General features: G+C 58.5%; 1 protein-coding gene across 14 annotated transcripts in view; it reads left to right on the top strand.

Annotated features, from left to right (window-relative positions):
• Positions 1-17,230, top strand: part of SRCIN1 (SRC kinase signaling inhibitor 1) — a 67,826-nt gene that overhangs the window by 4,845 nt on the left and 45,751 nt on the right. For 12 of the 14 annotated variants that reach the window (XM_067716575.1, XM_067716580.1, XM_067716578.1 and 9 more), the window contains exon 2: positions 4,614-4,676. The exons of the other annotated variants lie outside the window; for them this stretch is intronic. In XM_067716575.1, the coding sequence (XP_067572676.1) occupies positions 4,614-4,676 (63 nt within the window). The remainder of the gene's footprint in view (positions 1-4,613; positions 4,677-17,230) is intronic. 14 annotated transcript variants of the gene reach the window in all.

Here is a 17,230-nt window from a genome sequence, read left to right as displayed (position 1 = left end):
TGAGCCTGGCAGAGGCGTCAGGGCCTGAGCACCTCTAGACGCCAGGAGCTTAGCTAGGTGTAAGAGGTGTAAGAGTCCCTCCTCTGGCTTCAGCTGCCAGACAGGCAGCTTCACAGTCCAGGACAAGTCCTGCCGTCTTTTGCCCTGCCCACTTCTGCTCAGGCCCCTGGGCTCTGGATATGTGTGGGTTGGAACTTGGACCTGAGAGATGGTCACTGAGAACAGGATCATGGCATATCTGGGCCCTGCCTGGCCAGCACACCACAGGTGAGGCGTGGTGCTCCCTGCAAGGGTCACAGGGAGGGAGAAACTGCTGCTCTCAGTTCTGCACCCACCTCCGTCTACCCCGACTGATCTCACGGGCCTTCTCCCCTGCCACCTGGTATGTGCTCTGTGTCTGGCACGGGGCAGTGCGCTGCATCCCAGCCCCCAACCTGCCTCATTTCCTTTCACCCCCATAATACTCATCACATGGGGCAAGTCTGGGGTAAAGGTTGGCAGCCAGGAGAAGATAAGGTGGGCCACTGAGTAAGGTGAGGAATTCTGAAGACAGGAGCAAAAATCCCCTCCACCGCCATGGTGGGCGGGGCCAGAGGAAACACAGCAAGAGGGATCAAGGTTAGATTTAGTCCCAGGGAGGAACTGACCCGGGGGGCAGTTTAGTTTCTGACCACGGAATTGTTGTGAAACTTAAATAATAGGTGAAAATGTCCAGCTCAGTGCCTGACACATGATAAACAGTCAATAAATGGTATGGGGAGGGAATGGATGTCTCTGAACCCAGAGGAGGCCCTCCCCTAACCCTGAGATGCAGGATTTTGCAGGAGATGAAGAGTCAGAAGGACAATTCCCAGAAGAGCTGTTTCTCCCACACAGGCGGCTGCTTCCCCACCGCAGCCCTCGTGCCCCACACACGCACCGGGCTCAGGGCCCAGCCACCCTGGGATACCCTGCCCTCATCCTCTCTGCTGCAGGAGGGCAGACAGGAGGGTTTGGAGGCGGGGAATCCTGTTCTCCCCCTCCCCCTGTTTTTGCACAGGACAGCTTGAGAGGAAACAGGCCCACGCTGCAGCAGGAGGAATCGAGGTTAGATGGGAGGGAAACCCCCAGGTGCACGAAGGGTGGCTGCTCTGAGGCGGTGTTTTTGCATCTCTTACCTCAGTGATAGGTGTCTGTGAGCGCAGGTAAGTCAGTGTTGTACCTAGGGGCAGGGGACTGGTTGGCATGACCTTTGAGATGACCTTTGGGCTATCGGAAGGAACTTGGTAGATCCAGTTTCATCTCTTGTGGCTGTGATGGTTGGCCAGAGTGCAGGGGGCCGTGATGAAGAGGAGTTCAGAGCTGCTGGGGAGGAGGAGGTTACAGCGAAGTCAGTCTTTGATCCCCCAGGGCAGAGAAGTCAAGTGCGGGGTGAAGAGCAAGCCTTGGACTGGTGTCAGGTTGCCTGCCTCCCCTACTGCTGTGTGACATTAGGCAAGTTAGTTGCCCCCTCTGGTTTTCAGTGTCCTCGGTGTGAGAAAAGGGTGGAACTAGAGAATCTCTAAAGTCCCTTCCAACTGTCAGAGGTTCTACCCACCTCCTCTCTCCTGAGATAATACATGCCTCGCCACACAGACGGTGGGAATAATACTTCCCAGCTCCAGCTAAACCAGGAAAAATGGAGATTTGGCCCAAGAGAACACTGGTGCTTTTGTGCGCCTGCATACGCCTTGCAAACAGTCCCTCCTGCTCTGAAGGCACATCTTGCCTAAATCTGTCCTCTCAGCCCAGAAGATGGATAAGTGAGAGGCTATAGGATTCAGCTACCGTCTTGTTTTCCTCCCACCCCAGAAAAAAAAGGCTTTGCAGCATTCCGTTCCAACCAGGGACTATAATCCAGTCCATCTTTTCTTCTGCGGAGGCACTGCCAGCTGGTGGCTCCTCTCCCCCACAACCTTTTCCTGGTTCCTGGTAGCCTCAGCCACCTGGCCCGGTTGCCTGCATATCCCGGAGTGGAGTAGCACTGAGACTGGGAAGGAGCTGGGTTTTCACACGGCCTGCCTTTCTCACTTCTGCCAACCTCCTCATCCCAGCACCCTGCTCTCTGTCCCACCCCAGTCACAGAGCGTGCTGGAGACCCCAGACCCAGGGACCCACAGGGGGCCCCCCAGATCCAGAGACCCCCACAGAGTGGCCCTAAGCTGGAGATGTTTGTGCAGAGCCTAGGAGGCAGAGAGGGTGTGTGTCCTGCTGGCTCCTTCCACCCCAGGGAGGCTGATAACTGCAGACACAGCAGGCATCTGCGGCGTCACCCCAGGCACCAGCAGCTGCCTCATTGAGGAAGAATTAACGATCCCAGTTCATTGGGAAGGCATTCCACGGCTCACTGAAGCCCTTGCAGATACACCCGGGCCTCTATGCCTCCTCTCCGGGGCTGTCCCCTGCCTCGTCCATCCCCTCCCAGTGGCCAGGCTGGCCTGCTGAGTCCCCATTCTTGTCCCAGCCTTCTTCTAAGTTGAAAGTTGGGACTCTGAGGGAAAGCCAGGGCTGTCTGGACTGACAACGACTCTCGCTTTGCTGCCCCTGACTTTTTAGGCCCCCTCTCCCTAGCGTGGGTGCTTGCGGGGGGATTTCTGGATGTTAAAACAAGAAGAGGCCTTTGAGGGGCTTCCTGGAGCCTCTTCTGTGACGGAGGCGGGAGAGTAGGAAAGGGGCTCCCGGAGAGGCAGAAGTGACTTAAAGATGAAGCTGGGGAGGAGCCAATTCTCCTGAAGCCAGCAGCTCATCCCCCACCCCTGATCCCTGGTCCATTTGCAGCCTACGGTTAGAATTATCTGCTTCCCACTCCTAGGATGAGGCAGAAAGAAACTGAAGTGAGGCCTTCTGCTCCACTCATTGTCCGTAAAAAATAGTTTATGCTGGAGCATGGGATGGAAAGAGGTTAGACTTCAGGCAGAACTTCCCAGCGGGCACTGAATGGGAGCCCGCCAAAGGCTGGGGAGGATGGATGGGAAGCAGTTCAGCTCAGGGGCCAAGCGCTCAGGCTCTGGAGTCGGACAGATCCGGGCTGGCATCCCAGCCCTGTGGCTCACTCGCTGTGTGGTGTGGGGCAAGTCACTTCACGTCTCTGAAGCTCAGTTTCCTCATCTGTAAATTGGGGCTGGTATCCGTGGTTCCCTCACAAGGTGGGTACCAGGATTAAATGAGGCAATTTAGGCGGAGCTCCTGGCACATGGTGAGCTTTCAGTAAACAGTAATGTCTTTGTCTTCATCCTCGTCCTCACTGTCCAGTTGAATGAACGAATGGGTGGCTCTTCTCCCAGGAAAAAGAGACATACGTGAGAAAGCCTCTTACCTAAAACCCAGATTCTCACCCCAGCCGGCCTGGGGCTGGGCCCCTGGAGCTGCCACTTAAGGCCAGGGGTGAGCGGGGAGCTAGGCCTCTTGAGTCTTCATGCCCCCACCTGGTGCCCCTCTGTCCACCTGCCCCTTCTGTGCCCCACCCCCACCCCACTGCTTTGTCCAGGAAGCCCTCTGGGGCTACATATGTCAGTGAACATTCTTGATTTCTTCCCCCAGTCAATGTCCCAACATCTGGGTACAGCAGCTGCTTCTCCCCAGGACGCCTGTGTCTTGGGTAATCGGTGGGAAAATTGGAAACATCAGATTGGCAGGGGGCTCTGAGGATGCTTGTAGCCAGACGTGATGTGCGTGTGGATGGGTCCGAGACAGCCAGTGAGGGCTGGGCCCGAGAGGGTGCCCGGCCCACAGTGTCTCCGTGCAGGAAGGGTCCTAACGCCGCGCCCCAGGATGAAAGGCAGCAGACAGGCGTTGGGGCATGAGGGAGGTAGAGTACAGTTAGAAGGACTTCCTGCAGAGTGAGAGCGAGGCAGCATGACGGACACCTGAGGGGGGCCCTGCCCTGGCAGTTTGAGGATTGGGGGCGCGTGGGGGTCAGGAGCTGGGCACAGGGCTTCCGGCAAGCCCCTATCACAGCAGGAGTGTGTGCGCGCGTGTCGCGTGTGAAGTACCCCTGTTTCCTCTGTTGTGGGCAGAGAAGGGGGGCCTTCCTCAGGGTTAGGGGGTGAGTGGAGCAGATGGGGGTCTCTTGGGCTTGGAGGGGGTGGTCAGCAGAGCAATGAAGGCAGGCCCCTCTGACTCTGAACCCACCAGCCTTCCAGAATGAGGCGACCTTGGCTGGGGGAGGCAGATGGGGGTCTTGTGTGGACCCCAGTAAAGAGCCTGCCCCCGTTTCTGGGAGGAGAACCAGGCCTGGCTTGCTGGCTGTCTATCCTGGGGACCCCACTCTGGGGACCCCCTTGTTTTCTGTGTTGTCCTGCTGTCTGTCCTCCTGTCTGTCTCCCACCCGTGTCTCTGCCCCTTCAGCCCCTGCTCTTCCTCCGACACCCAGTGTCTGTCCTGCCTGCCCCCCAGCCCTCAGTGACCCCCCAAAGGGACACCTCCTAATGCTCTGCTTTGCTCTGTCCCCGTCCCCTCCTCCCCCAAGGCCCAAGGCCCCTGCAGGGCCCATCCCACTTTGGGAGCCCTGCCCCAGCCCCTTCCTCTCTTCAGCTCCTCTCCTCCAGCTCTGGGCATTCATTCACGACTTTCCTCCTTTCCTGTCCCTCACCCAGGGCTCCAGCGTGCAGCAGGAGGGAAGCCTCCAGGACTCTGTTCCCTCTGTTTAAAGTCTCCAGGTTGGTAAGCCAGGAGGGGGGCCTCTCCCCACCATCCTGCCACCCACTGCTCCCTAGCTGGTGCCTCTCCCCAGCTTCGGGGGCCAGAAACGGGGGAGGGGGCTATCCCTGGGGGGCCCAGGCCTTTGCCAGGGGAGGGGGCAGCAGAGACCTGACTCTGGGGAGGGCACCTTGCCTGGCCGAGAATGTGTCCGTGTGTGCACGTGTGTGCATGTGAGTCAGTGTGCGCGAACAAACACGTGTGCATGTATATGTGTGTGCTGGCTGCAAAGCTCCATGTAGTGGGGCTGGGGAGGGAGGAGGAGGTGGGAGCCCTCTGTCGAGGGGAGAGATGGCCTGGGGAGAGGGGGTCAGGAGCAAGGGGCCCTTCTTATCAGGGGCAGCCCATGTTCTAGCGTCGGCCAGAGTGGGGGCGATGGGAGAAGATGGGACCACATCGACCTCAGTACAGCTTTGTTTAGTTTATAGGCACTTGAAACCCTGTGATCGCATTTCATTTATTGAATCGTTCATTCATTCTTCCATCCACTCCTTCCTTCTTTCATTCAATACAGATTTATTGAACACCTTCTCTGTGCCAGGCACTGGTCTAGGCTCAGAGGCCAACAATGACCAAGACAGCGAAGTTTCTTTCGTTGCTTATGTGGTGAGCAGATAGAGGTTAAGGGGTTGGCTGAATTCACTGGCTGTGGGGCCTGGGGCTGTGGCCTGGCTGGCTGTCTGGAAAGGACTGTGACCCTCCGTCCACTGATGCCCCATCCGCCCCTGCTCCCCCTGCTGGCAGCTGCTCTGCACTTCATGTCCCTGCAGAGTGTCCCCTGACCCAATGGCACTCCTCTCCTATAATGTGTCCCTGCCAAGCAGGCAGTGACTGAGGTCCCAAGTGCCCGTGACCCTGGGCCCTGTGGGCAGGGCCAGAGCTGGGGCCACTTCAAGAGGGCCTCTGGGAACCCCCATCTCACTTCCGTGCCCAAGACCAGCAGCCTGGAGCACTGGACTTGAGACTCAGTCTGATTTGGGTTCCAAGGCTCACATAAACCATGTCCTAGCTGTGTGGCCTTGGACAAGCCACTCTCCCTCTCTGAGCCTCAGCGTCCTTGCCCGTAAGATGGCAGGCTTGTTGAGAAGAATACGGGAAAAGCAGCAGCAGCTGGACCGGAGCCCAGCCCACAGCAGGGGATGCCCAATTGCTGGCTTCCTTTCTGCGCCTCCCCCAGCCCCTCCCTGGGGCTGGGCAGGCTGTGCCCTGGGTACTGTCTGTGTGCTGCCCCTGACCGCCCTTGGGAGAGGGGCTGCAGAGTCCCTGCCTTGGCTGTTCGCAGGCTCCACATCCTCCAGCCCTTCTCCAGCTCTCTGGAGGATGCTTCGGCCCCAATCCGGGCGGGCGGATGGGGGAGGCAGCCCTCCTCGCCACTGTGGCTGCCGATGCCTTGATGGCCTTTTAATAACTGCTCGGAGACAATCTGTAGAGTGCTCGTTTGTCTGCCTCTTAATTAAAATTACCATTTTCCTAAAAGAGCAACGATGCCGCTCTCCTCCCCCGCCCCCCTCGGTGGCTGCTGCCAGGAGAAGGCAGGAGTGACTGGAAACTGCAGACTTTCCCCTCACCCCGCGTCCTGGTCACACAGGCCACCCCCCCTTCCCCACACAAATGGCAGAGGGGCCGAGGCTCAGGGGCAGGGAACCAGGGAGGGGGCCTGACTGCCCTCCTCTTTCGCTTAACCCTCTTCTGGAATACTCCCAGAGGCGGGGAGCTCAGTCCTTTCCCAGACTTACTTTTTACATCTGTAAAGAGCCAGAGTGGGGCTGTGTTGCTCTCCATGGGGTCAGGGAAGTGACTCGGTGACTTAGTCGGGACAGCAGATGCTGCTTGTGAGGCAAGGGAACGTGGTCTTACATCGTAGCTCCACCAACAAGAACCACCTAGGAAATGTTCTGGAGGAGAGGGAGGCGCTGCAGCCTGGGCCCCGGAGACGCAGCACTAGGAAGGACCCCTTGAGATGCCTCTGTCTCCATCAGCTCCCAGTGGCCCTCCCCTTTCCCTCTGTGACCCTCTGCTTCTGTACCTCCTCTTCCAGGAACACCCTGCCTTTGTCACCTCCCACTTCTGCTTCTCCCTGAAGTGCCCCTCCCTGACCACCTCCGGGCTCGCCCCCTGAGCTCCCAAGGCTCTGTCAAATGTCTCGTGGCATCGGTTCTGGACATAACTGAGCCTACTAGTTCATGTTTGCTTTTGGGGCAGCAAACTCAGTGCTTTCAGTGGCTGGAAACGAGTGAAGCAGTGGATGAGGACGATAGGGAATGGTGAGGACTGCGCTGAGTAGAGTGCCTATGTTCCTTAAAGGCATTAAAATTCAAAGACACAAAACAAAGCACCACCAGCTAAACAAAATGCCTGTGCCCCAGTATGGCCCCAGCGTGGTCTTTGCTAAACTGCAATTCATTTATCTTGGCATCCTCATATTGCCCAGTGCATAGTAGGTGTGTACTCATTGTTTGTTGAGTGAATACGTGATCATCCATATGTCAGGCACTGTGCTAGATACTTTACATATTTATTTCTTCCCCTCTTCCCAAGGTAAGCACTATTTTTCCCATTTTGCCATTAGAGAAACTGACATCCAGAAAAGTAAAACGACTTGTTCAAAGTCACACTTATGGGAAGGGGCAATTTTTGATTGGAGCCTTGGCGTGCTGTGTCCTTCTTGCTCTGTGTGGTCACGGGCATGCCTGTGCGTGACGCAGGGCATATGCATTCAGTACCTGGCCTAGTTAACGGGGAGCACTGGTGTGGCTAGTGGCCACCTTGTTGACATGCGTCGTGCACCTGTGGGGAGGTAGGGTTGAAGGAAGTGAGGGCTGCAGAGGCGGGGAGGGAGCAGACGCCCCTCACCCCAGCACACCCCTCCTCCATCAGCTTCCGGTCCCATCCCAGCCGCCTGGGGATGGCGGCGTGGTGACAGGTGCCGAGCTGCCGAGATGACAGCACTGCTGATTCCCCCATAATTACTGTCTGATGAGATGCCAGAATTAGCCACCATGCGAGCATGGGATGCAGATACGGGGCAGAGTGCTGGGAAGCAGCTGTGGGGAAGGGAGCCTCTCCGTCCAGTCCTGGGGCCCTCTGGCAGGAGGGCAGAGTTTGGTGAGGAGGAAGTAGGTTAACAAAGAGGAAGCACTGTGTGGTTAACATGCATCAGATGTTATCGTGTGGGCTGTGGTTTTCCAGTCCTCAGAGTGGCTGGACACACCCCTGAGATGGCTGGCTTCCAGACAGGGTATCAAGGGCCTCAGGCCACTAAGTAGAGAATTATGGGCAGAGCAGGCTGCCCACTCAGACTCCTGGGCAAACGCTTTGGTGCTTGTAGCTGGGATGTGCCTGGCTGGGGCTAGGGCATAGTTGCTAGGAAGGGGCTAAGACCCAGAGCAGACTCCTGGAATCACATTAGCATAGCCAGGCAGCAGAGGGCAGAAGGAAGTGCCTAGAAGGAGCCGGCAGGTTGAGCTAACCTTGCCAGGAGAGTCGTCCATCCCAGGCAGGAGGAGACAAGTTGGCCCTGAGGCCCGAGGTCAGGGGAGGCCTGAGAGTTGAGAGCAGGAGATAAGGAAGGTACGTTCTGGTCCCAGAGCAGGGCTGAGTATGCCCTGGCATTTGTTTCCCCTGGCACACATGCTGGGGGCAGGAGGAGGGCTGGCGAGAGCAGAAGCAGAGAGGGGTCATCTGGGCTGCTCAGACCTTATCTGGACCATTGGAGCAGTTTTGAAGGCCACCAGCTAAAAGCGGTGGTGACAACATGGGGCCGACCCAACAGAGGGCAGTGCACATGGCCCGGGGCTGAAGCCAGGCCACAGAAGGAAGGACTTGAGGTGTTGGGCTCAGGAGAGAAGATACTGGTTCAGGAGCCTTCATTCTGCCCTGAAGGGAGACGTAATCGTGCCCTGCCCCTGGACCCCTCTGAGGGCCATGGGCACAGACTCTGGCTCTTTTTAAGGAAGGAGGAGTTCCACAAGGTAACTGGTGCCTTAGATGTAATGAGCTGTCTGTTTCTGGAGGAATCCAAGTCCTGGCTGGATGGTGTTCCTGAAATAGGACTTGCAGTTCTGTGTCAGCACAGCCTGTGGCAGGGGTTGGGAGGACTCAGTACCAAACTAAGGTATGAGTGGAGGGCTGTGGAAAGGCAGGACCCCCTTCCCAGCCTGGGCTTCTGTGGCCCTGGGGCAGCTCTGCTCCCTGCCCCTCCTCTCTCAGCCACGCCCTGGGGAAGGGTCCCCACTCTTCTGGTGTGAGGTCTCCCCAAAAAGGATGGGGTTGAGGGTCTCTGCGCTTCTCTGGGGAGGGGCCTGTTCGAGTGTTCCCTTCTTAGGGAGTTGGACAGACTGAGGGGACGTAAGGGGCTCTGGCCCAGTGGCTCAGACGAAGACTCAGGGATGCCTTGGTGGCAGAATCAGCGTCTTCCTCAGGGGTAGCAGGGTGTAAAGGAGAGAAAGGGGATCCGGGCTGAGAACCCCACAGTCGAGACCAGGCTTCTCCACTTGGCAACTCTGACCACGGACAAGTCACCCCTTCTTGAGCCTCTGCTTTCTCACCTGTAAAATGGGGGGAGAGCAACGTCACGAGGTGACTCTGAGAACTGAATGAATAGAGGCTATCAGAGCCCCTTGTGGGCTGTCATGAGAGTGTGCTTGGTTGAGGGCTGGGTATCAAGAGTGCTGTCATTCACGGCTAGTCCGTTTTCCCCACGGCATCCAGCAAGCCTGGTGCTGGGTTTAAACCTCATCACTCCAGATGGATGGATGGATTTAACTGAGACGAGAAGGTTGGAGGCTTCAAGTCTTTTCCAGAGGGAAGGGGAGACTGTTTATTTCTCCCCTGCCTTCCAGCTCGTGCTCCACCTTCCTGGATCCTGCTCTGGTGGGACGGTTCAGGTTAGGCAACAGGGAGAACTGAAAGATGCCCCTGGAATCTGATCAGGCTTCCCAGGTCAGTCTGGACCCAGCAGTCAGGCAGGAAACTCTGAGTCTCCTCCTCCCTTCTCTGGGTTCCCCCATCTTCCATCCTCCAGAGTCTCTCCTGGTGCTAACCTTAGCATCCCTAAGAAGGGAACATACTGGGACGCAGATTTGGCCATTTGTACCCGGTTGGCTTGCAGGGCAGTAGAGTAATTGACCTGTGAGGTGAGGGCTGAAACTTGCAGCCCAGAAGCCCTGTCCTTCGCCCTCCAGCAGCAGGTGGAAGGGTGTCCAGGGCCCGCCGGCCCCTTGTCCTGGTGCAGGAGGCTGAGCACCTGTAGAGGGAGACAAGGGCTGGGGGTGCGAGGTCCAGGAGGGGCATCTCAGTCCTTGGCATCACCTGGTTGGGTAAACATTGGTGAGAGTGGAGTGGCCTGTATTTGTAGACAAAATGTCAATGCTTTCGCAAGGGGACTCTGAACTTGACAAAGCAGGAGAGGTGCCAAGAAGCTGCCTCTCTGAGAAGGGGTAGCTGGACTCAGCATGGGCAAGTGGGGTCCCCAGTGTCTTTCGCTCCAAGCTGGAGATGCCTCGAGCTGGCACTTGAGGGAGCCCCCAGATGCACTGCGATCTGTGGAGAGGTTGTAAATGTATATGCTGTGTGCGTGGGCACAGCACCCTGTCTGTCCACGTAGCACCCAAGGTGGCATCTCTGCAGTGACCCAGTCGCAGCTGGGCCCATGTTGATGTCTGTGGTGGGTGCAGGGGAGGCCTTCGTGACTGGGCACACGTTCGTGAGCCTGTGCTGGGCGTGTGGGCATGTACCATGGGGGCACAGGCGTGACGATAGAAGTGTGAGGAGCAGAAGCACGGTGACCTGTGCTTGGAGTGTGGAGGCACCAGGACCCCGATCATCCTGGTGTCTGAGGGAGCTGTCTGGGTGCTGGGTTGTGGGCCTGGGAAGAGCCTCCTCGAGACAGCCTGATCCCATGAAGGGCAGTGTCTCAGCGGAGGATGTGGAGGGGGACAGCAGGGCTGAGGCTCCTGTCCAACATTTGTGAGGCCCTCAATGAATCCTGGGTGCTGACAACACTTCCCTGTGGGGAGGTGGGGTGATGGGTGGGGCTTCCACCCCTCACCTCCGAGAGATTGGGGTCCCTCCCCCTGGGAACAGGATGCCTCCCTCGGGGCTTGCTTTCAGCCTGAGGCAGCTATAGGGGCGTGGTGAAGGTCCCTTTGCCCACACCTGCTGCCCTGGCCTTGGCACCCTGAGGCTCGAGTGCCCCCGAGGAGAGGAGGCTCACTGACAGCCGCCCCTGAGCAGTGGCAGAGCTGGGAGGACAGGCATCAGCCTCTCTCCCTTTCCACCGTCTACTTCCCTTCCTCCCAGCCTGTGTTCCTCTCTGCTGCCTCTCCAAGGAGATGTGGGACTGACAGGACACCTTCCCTGGGCACATGACGGTGGAGACGCCAGGCGGAAGTTAGCTTGTTAGTGAGGGCTGTGTGGGCACACGCCAGGGCTGTTCCCAGCTTTTCCAGCGACAGCTTCAGACTGGGGGTGATGTGCTCCCCTCTGCATCCCTGCCCCTGCCCTTCCTGGGGAAGCCAATTAGCCAGATCTTCATTAGTGGCTAAAAATCCAAACCCTACCGTCCTGGGTTTGAGAAAACTCTGACTGTGGAGTGAAAGGGAATCAGGCGATTGGGCAGATCAGGAAGGAGCTGTCCCCCACCCATTCCCTAGGCCGGTGCCTTCCTGCAGTGTACAACCCACACGCCTGTTATTAGTTTAAAAAAAACAAATGAAAGGACTGAATCTCAGAGACGCTGCTGACCTGCTCAAGGTTACACAACTAGATAGCGGCAGAGCTGGGTCTGAACAGAGCTTTCTCACCTCCAAGTTGAGTGAGTTTTGGTAATGCCATAGCTTTGCCGGCAGTTGGCGGAGGGTTGCAGGGAGAAGAGGGAGGGTCCTATATCTGAAATTCTGGGCAAGAGGCTGGCTTGTTGGCCCTTTCGCAGGAGAGGTGGGTCTTTGAGGAGTATGGTCCGGACCCCACGTGGGGACCCTGGTTTCTGTGTGGCAAGCAGCCACTGGGCTGGGGCGGGCGCCTGGGGGTACAGCTGGACTGTGATCCACAGCTCTTCTCTCTCTGGGGCCGAGGGTGCTGCAACATCTTCCACCTCTCTGCTGATTCCTCCTAAGGAGATTGTTAGTCTCTGCCTGCCTGGGGCCTGGAGAGGGGCTCCCCTGGTAATTGCTTTCGGGGAAGTGGCAGACAGGTGTGGACAAGTCCTTGTCCCTGGGGGCCAGGGGGCCAGGGTTCCATTTCTGGCTCTTCTTCTAGCTCCCGAATGAATCGGTTCGCTCTCTGGGCCTCCGTTTCCTTCCCCGTTAAAGGCATTTGACTGGAGGGAAAACAGACGCAGGCAAGGCTTAGCTGAACAGTCTTGAGACATCACTCCTCTTTGCCTAAGAGCGAAGAACGGAAGGGAGGGAGGCCTCACCTCGCCGGGGTAGAGGGCTGCTGTGCCCTGTGCCCCGTGGACGTGGGGAGTCGGGGGGGAGAGGGCAGCAGGTAGAAGGAAGCGAGGACTCCAGGGCCACGCAGAGCCAGGGCAGCTGGCAGAGATGGCACTGAGACCAAGCCTGGCATCTTTGACTGTCCCCGGGCCCCCATCCCACTCCTGAGATGGCAAGACCACCCAGTGTGGGCGGAGTGGTATCTCTGCCATCAAGGAGGCCCCAGTCTGAGGGAGGAGACAAGAGCCTTGCCCAGAGGGAGCGTCTGATCCAAAGAGGTAAACAGGGGCCCGCCCCTAGTGCCCCTCAGAGAGGAGGCACAGGTCCTGCCCAGTCTGAGGGGGAGACAAGGTTCTGTCCTAGGCGAACCCCTAGTCTGATAGGGGAAACAGGGGCCCTGCTCTGGGTGTCCCTAGTCTAAGGGGGGAGACAAAGGCTCCCAATCGGAGGGAGGAGACCTGGGCCCTGCCCTGTGATGTGCCCAGATTCGGGGAAGAGGTCCTGCCCTGCCAGGGCTCCCAGTCTGAGCAAGTGGACAGAAGGTGCAGGACAGAGTCAGCCTGTGGTCGGGTGAGAAGCGAGAGCTGGCAGAGGAAGCATCTGGCTGGGGCAGTGCCCGCCCTATCCCCCGGGAGCCCAACACCCTCTCTCTCTCTCAAATTCCCTCTCCCTGGGGAAAGCCCCAGAGGCTCTGCTGGGAGCAGTCAAAACCCAGGCAGGTGAGCTCTCCCTCCCCAGCCCTGCTGAGGTCCTTTAATTGATTCCGACTCGTTTACCAAGTGGCCTTTGGTGGGTTTTAAATCTGCGCAAATTGGTTCGTGTGTCTCTGCCTGCGTGAAGCTGAGGCTGGCAGTGCCCTGCACCCTCCCCTGCCTCCCGGCTCTCTCCGGGGCTCTGTCATCTCCGTCCCGCTCCCCAGCCGGGTCTAGACGCCCAGCTTCCCTGGGGGCTGGGGGGTAGCAGGGCTCCCTGGACGTGGGGGTAGAGGAGTCCAGGGGGTCACAGGCCACAGTCCTCTTCCCCCTCTTCCCCCCCAGCCCGGGGAAGGGAGTCCACACAGTGACTTGTTAACTCCCTCAGCCTCCCTGAGCCTCAGTTTCCCCGCTGTACTGCCAGGAGAATCGACCCACCCCAGGCTGTCCTCCACCGTGGCTCTGTAGATCAGTGCTGGGGGGTGGGGAGGGGGCCTCGGTGTCACCAGCCAAGGACTATCCTGCCTCTGGCGCCCTCTCGCCTTGCCCACCTTCCCCCACCACTGCGCCGCCCGGGTAGTGGTCCGTCAGTGGGATGCGCTCCACCTGGCCTCTCCCCACTTGTGTGTCCTCCCTCTCACACCTCAGGGACAGAGGGAGCTGCCTTCCCCGGGGACTCAGTGATGACTGGCCTTGCCCCTGTGCTCCCAGGTTCCAGGGAGTCACCTTTCTTGACTAACCGTCACCCCCATGATTACAAGTCATTTCCCTTTCCTCCCAGGCCTCCCTTCCATGGGATCCCCTCCCCCTTCTTCTCTGTCATCCCTCCCGGACCAGACAGGCTCTCCTGAGGGGGCCTGACCTTCAGGGCAGTGGGGCTGGGCTGGGGGGATGGGGAAACACGGGGGCAGGTTTGGAGGCTCGTGCCAGGAGCTGGACTTGAAGCCCTGCCCTTAATCCTCGGTGTGGCCACCTCCTCCCCTCCAATGCCCCTTCCTCCCACTGCCCACCTCCACCTCTGAGGCTCCGGTTGGAGTGACAGGGAGACTCAACGGGGTGCTGGGCATTAGCAGTTTGGGGGGATACTACACAGGAATGTTTACAGAAAGGCGATTGCCTGGAAAATGATTTCGGTTGCTGTGGTATGGGGCGGAAAAGATGGCTTTACAAAACCGACACAGATGGGCTTCTGCTCCAAGGACCCACGGACAGACAGCGGACTGAGGGCCCCCAGAGCCAGGGGCACCCAAAGGCCGAGGGGCCAGCTACTTCACGGGGGGAGGCGGGGGTGAAGGGGTGATCCCAAGCTTGACCTTTGTCCTCTGGCCTCTGACCTCCCAGCACAGTGCACTTCCTGACTGCAGCAGCCGCCCAGCAGGATGGACTTGTCAGGCACAGTCAATGGTGGCAGTCGCCTTGGGGCTCCCCCTGGGTGACCTGGGCTCCTCTTGCTTCGGCTGCAGACGGTGGGACTGGGGGAGCCTTGCACCGCATGTGTTCAAGTGTGTGTGTGTGTATCTGTGGGCAAGGCACTTTGGGTATGAACCAGGCCCTCCACTTTTCCAGCAATCTCCAGGCATCCCTCCCCTTGCCCTGCCTGCGGACCTCACTGCGATCTAGCCCCAAGGTCCTCTGTACTCCCTGAGTTGGTGCTCAGCCACCACCTCTGCCCAGGCAATGGATGGGGGCGCACCTGTGAGGTCTCTCAGGTCCCCAGGGGAGGAGCCTTGTCCAGCCTCCCCGTCTCTGGGGAAAGGGAGCCAGGTCCTGAACTCCGGGTCCTCACAGCAGGCACCCCCGTGAGAGCCCTCTCTTCTCTGTAGCTCGTAGCTCTGTTCTCCCCTCTACTTCCTCCCCTTCCTCTCTCTTCTTCCCTCTCCCTCCCCCTCTCCTCTTCTCCACTCTCTCTTCCTCTGAAGATGATGTCATGGGTGGATGTTGCCCAGTGACAGCCTGAGGGCTGGTGACATCTGGGGTAAAGACGCCAGGTGGGGAGGGTCTGGGTGGCTTATGAGAGAGTGTCACTGAATCCTTGGGATCTTAATTCTCATCTTGAGTTACAATGATCTCATGTAAAAGAATGCAGTGAGGATAAAAATAAATTGGGCTCCTAAATAAACGTGGAATTTGGAGTTGGTGGAACAAATAACAATGTCGCTTTCTTTTCCAAGCACCTGCGCCTTTATCCGCAGCCGGCCACTGGGGGGCGCCCACTGCTCCCTGGTCATCCCAGCCTCTGGCGGGTTCACTTACTGGTTGCCCAGGCCAAAAAGGTTGAGCTGAGGGTGACCCGAGGCCCCCTTTTCCCACTTTCCTTTTCCCTCATTCTGAGCTGGATTTCATCAGTCCTGGGCATCTTCCCTGCAGCTTGAATCTCTGACTCGAAAATTATAGCTGGCCTTGCACACTGAGGATACTTGGGGAGTTGGCAAACCCTCCAGGCCCAAATTATGTCTCTCTGAATCCCCCAAGCCCCCATCCCTCAGGGACCTTCAGTCCCAGCGCCCCTTCCAGCAGCGTACCCCCGCTCTGCTTTCCCCTCCAGGGTCTCCCCACTTTTCCCCTGCCCTCAGAGCCCCCTGCCTCTGCCTCTCCACCACAGAGACAAGACCCCCACCCCCCACCAGCCCCTTACTGGTAAACGGCAAGCATCGATCTGCTCAGAACCACTGCTACCCAGAGCCTACTGCTTGCTAGGTTGGAATCGACCTCCTGGCCTTCTCACTGGGCTGCTCAGTCTGGGGAGGGTCAGGGTCACTCAAGATCTCAGTGGTGGCTGGAGCGGGAACAGGAGTAACGGGAAGGCTGTCCTGCTGTCTCGACAGCCCATGTGCCAGGCGTGTCTCTAATTCAAAGCAGGGTGCTTTCTCCTCGTTATCTTGCCGGCTTCTCACCCAGTGCCCGGAAGCGGGGTTTAGAGGCGGACGTCCCCATTTTACAGATTAGTACCGTCAGGCTCCAAGGAGGAAGAGGCTTGTTGATCGAATGGCTAACCCGGGGCCCCGCAGGGAAGGAGCTGACTCTAAACCCAGGGTGTCTCTGGCCTGTGTTTATTTTCTCCCAATGTTCTGACTTCAAGCGCCCAGGGCTGGCTCAGATAAATCCATGCCTGAGCCCTCAGAGCCCCCAAGGGCCTCTTTCTCCCAAGGGCAACAGGATGGGCCCCGCAACCCAGAATCCCAGGCCAGTTGTCCCGGTGCACTGGGGCCCCAGAGTGGAGGGACATCTGCACAGAGCAGGGAGCTAGGACTCATGGGTTACGCAGGCACCTCGCCTCTTTCCCTGAGCCTAGTTTCTCTGTTAAACAAAGCCAAAGATCTGGAAGGTTCTTAAACAGATTCTAAAGCTTTTCAAATCAAAGCCCCACCTCCCCTTAGAGGTAGCAGGTTGTCTCTCCTACCCCCTCCTGCCTCTCTGCCACGCCCTAGAATCCAGCTCCTGCCTCACCCATGACCCCGGCCTCTGCCGGTGCCCAGGCACCTGAGGGGTGAGCCCTGACTTGGAGGAGGCAGGGAGGAGTTGGTCCTTGCTCCACTCTGTTCGGGCCTGCTCAGTAGCTCTCTCCCCACCGCTGCCCACCTTTGTGAGATTCATGGGGCTGTAGTGATCCACTGTCCGGAGCCTCCGCCTCCCCGCTGCCTGCTCTAGCAGCCGGGACCCCTCCCTGCCAGACCTGCCTCGCCCCTTTAATCGACCTGGGAGAGCCTGGGTGATCCGAGACCTCCCCACAGTACCTGCTTCTCTCAAGCTGGCATACTGCTTGCCCCACTCCGGATGCACTGAGGCTCCGCTGCACCCCGCCCCAGGAGCCAGGGGAGGAAGTGCTGGCATGGAGGGTGCGAGTCCAGGAGGGTGGAAGGGCAGGAGGGCAGATGTGAATTGGAGACCTTTCCCCGTGCACCTACATGCGTCCAGAGCCCTAGGAGGCACGGCGAGCCTGGCTGGCTGGCACTGGGGAGGGCCCTCTGGCTCAGGCAGGGCTCATGCTGGGCTCTAGAGCTGGGCTTCCAGCAGCCAGGCCTTGGGCAGAGTCTGCCCCAGCCTAGGCAAAGGGAGGACTACGGAGTGTCCAGGGCTCTTGGCCAGTGAGGGTCTCCTCCTGCTTAGTTGTGCCCCATGAGGTTGCAGACCTCCAGCAGGTGGTGAGGGTGAGTGGAAGAGAGAGTTTAAGGGTCATGGGAGGCAGCCCCCTGACTCCGGTTGGGGCTATTTCTCCTGTGCCCAGAGCAACCCCTATTCCAGCTCTTCTTCTTCTAGATGATGATCAGGTCACTCCCTTTCGGCCATATTCACTGGCCACCGTGGGTTACCACCAGCTCCTCAAGGGCAAGGACTGGGTCCCCACCGAGATGGCCCCAGGGTTCCCAGCCTCAATCGGGGGCCAGCTTC

Source organism: Pseudorca crassidens, chromosome 19 (assembly GCF_039906515.1).
Source record: "Pseudorca crassidens isolate mPseCra1 chromosome 19, mPseCra1.hap1, whole genome shotgun sequence".
Taxonomy (NCBI): Eukaryota; Metazoa; Chordata; class Mammalia; order Artiodactyla; family Delphinidae; genus Pseudorca; species Pseudorca crassidens.
This window is presented reverse-complemented; position numbering and strand designations above follow the sequence as displayed.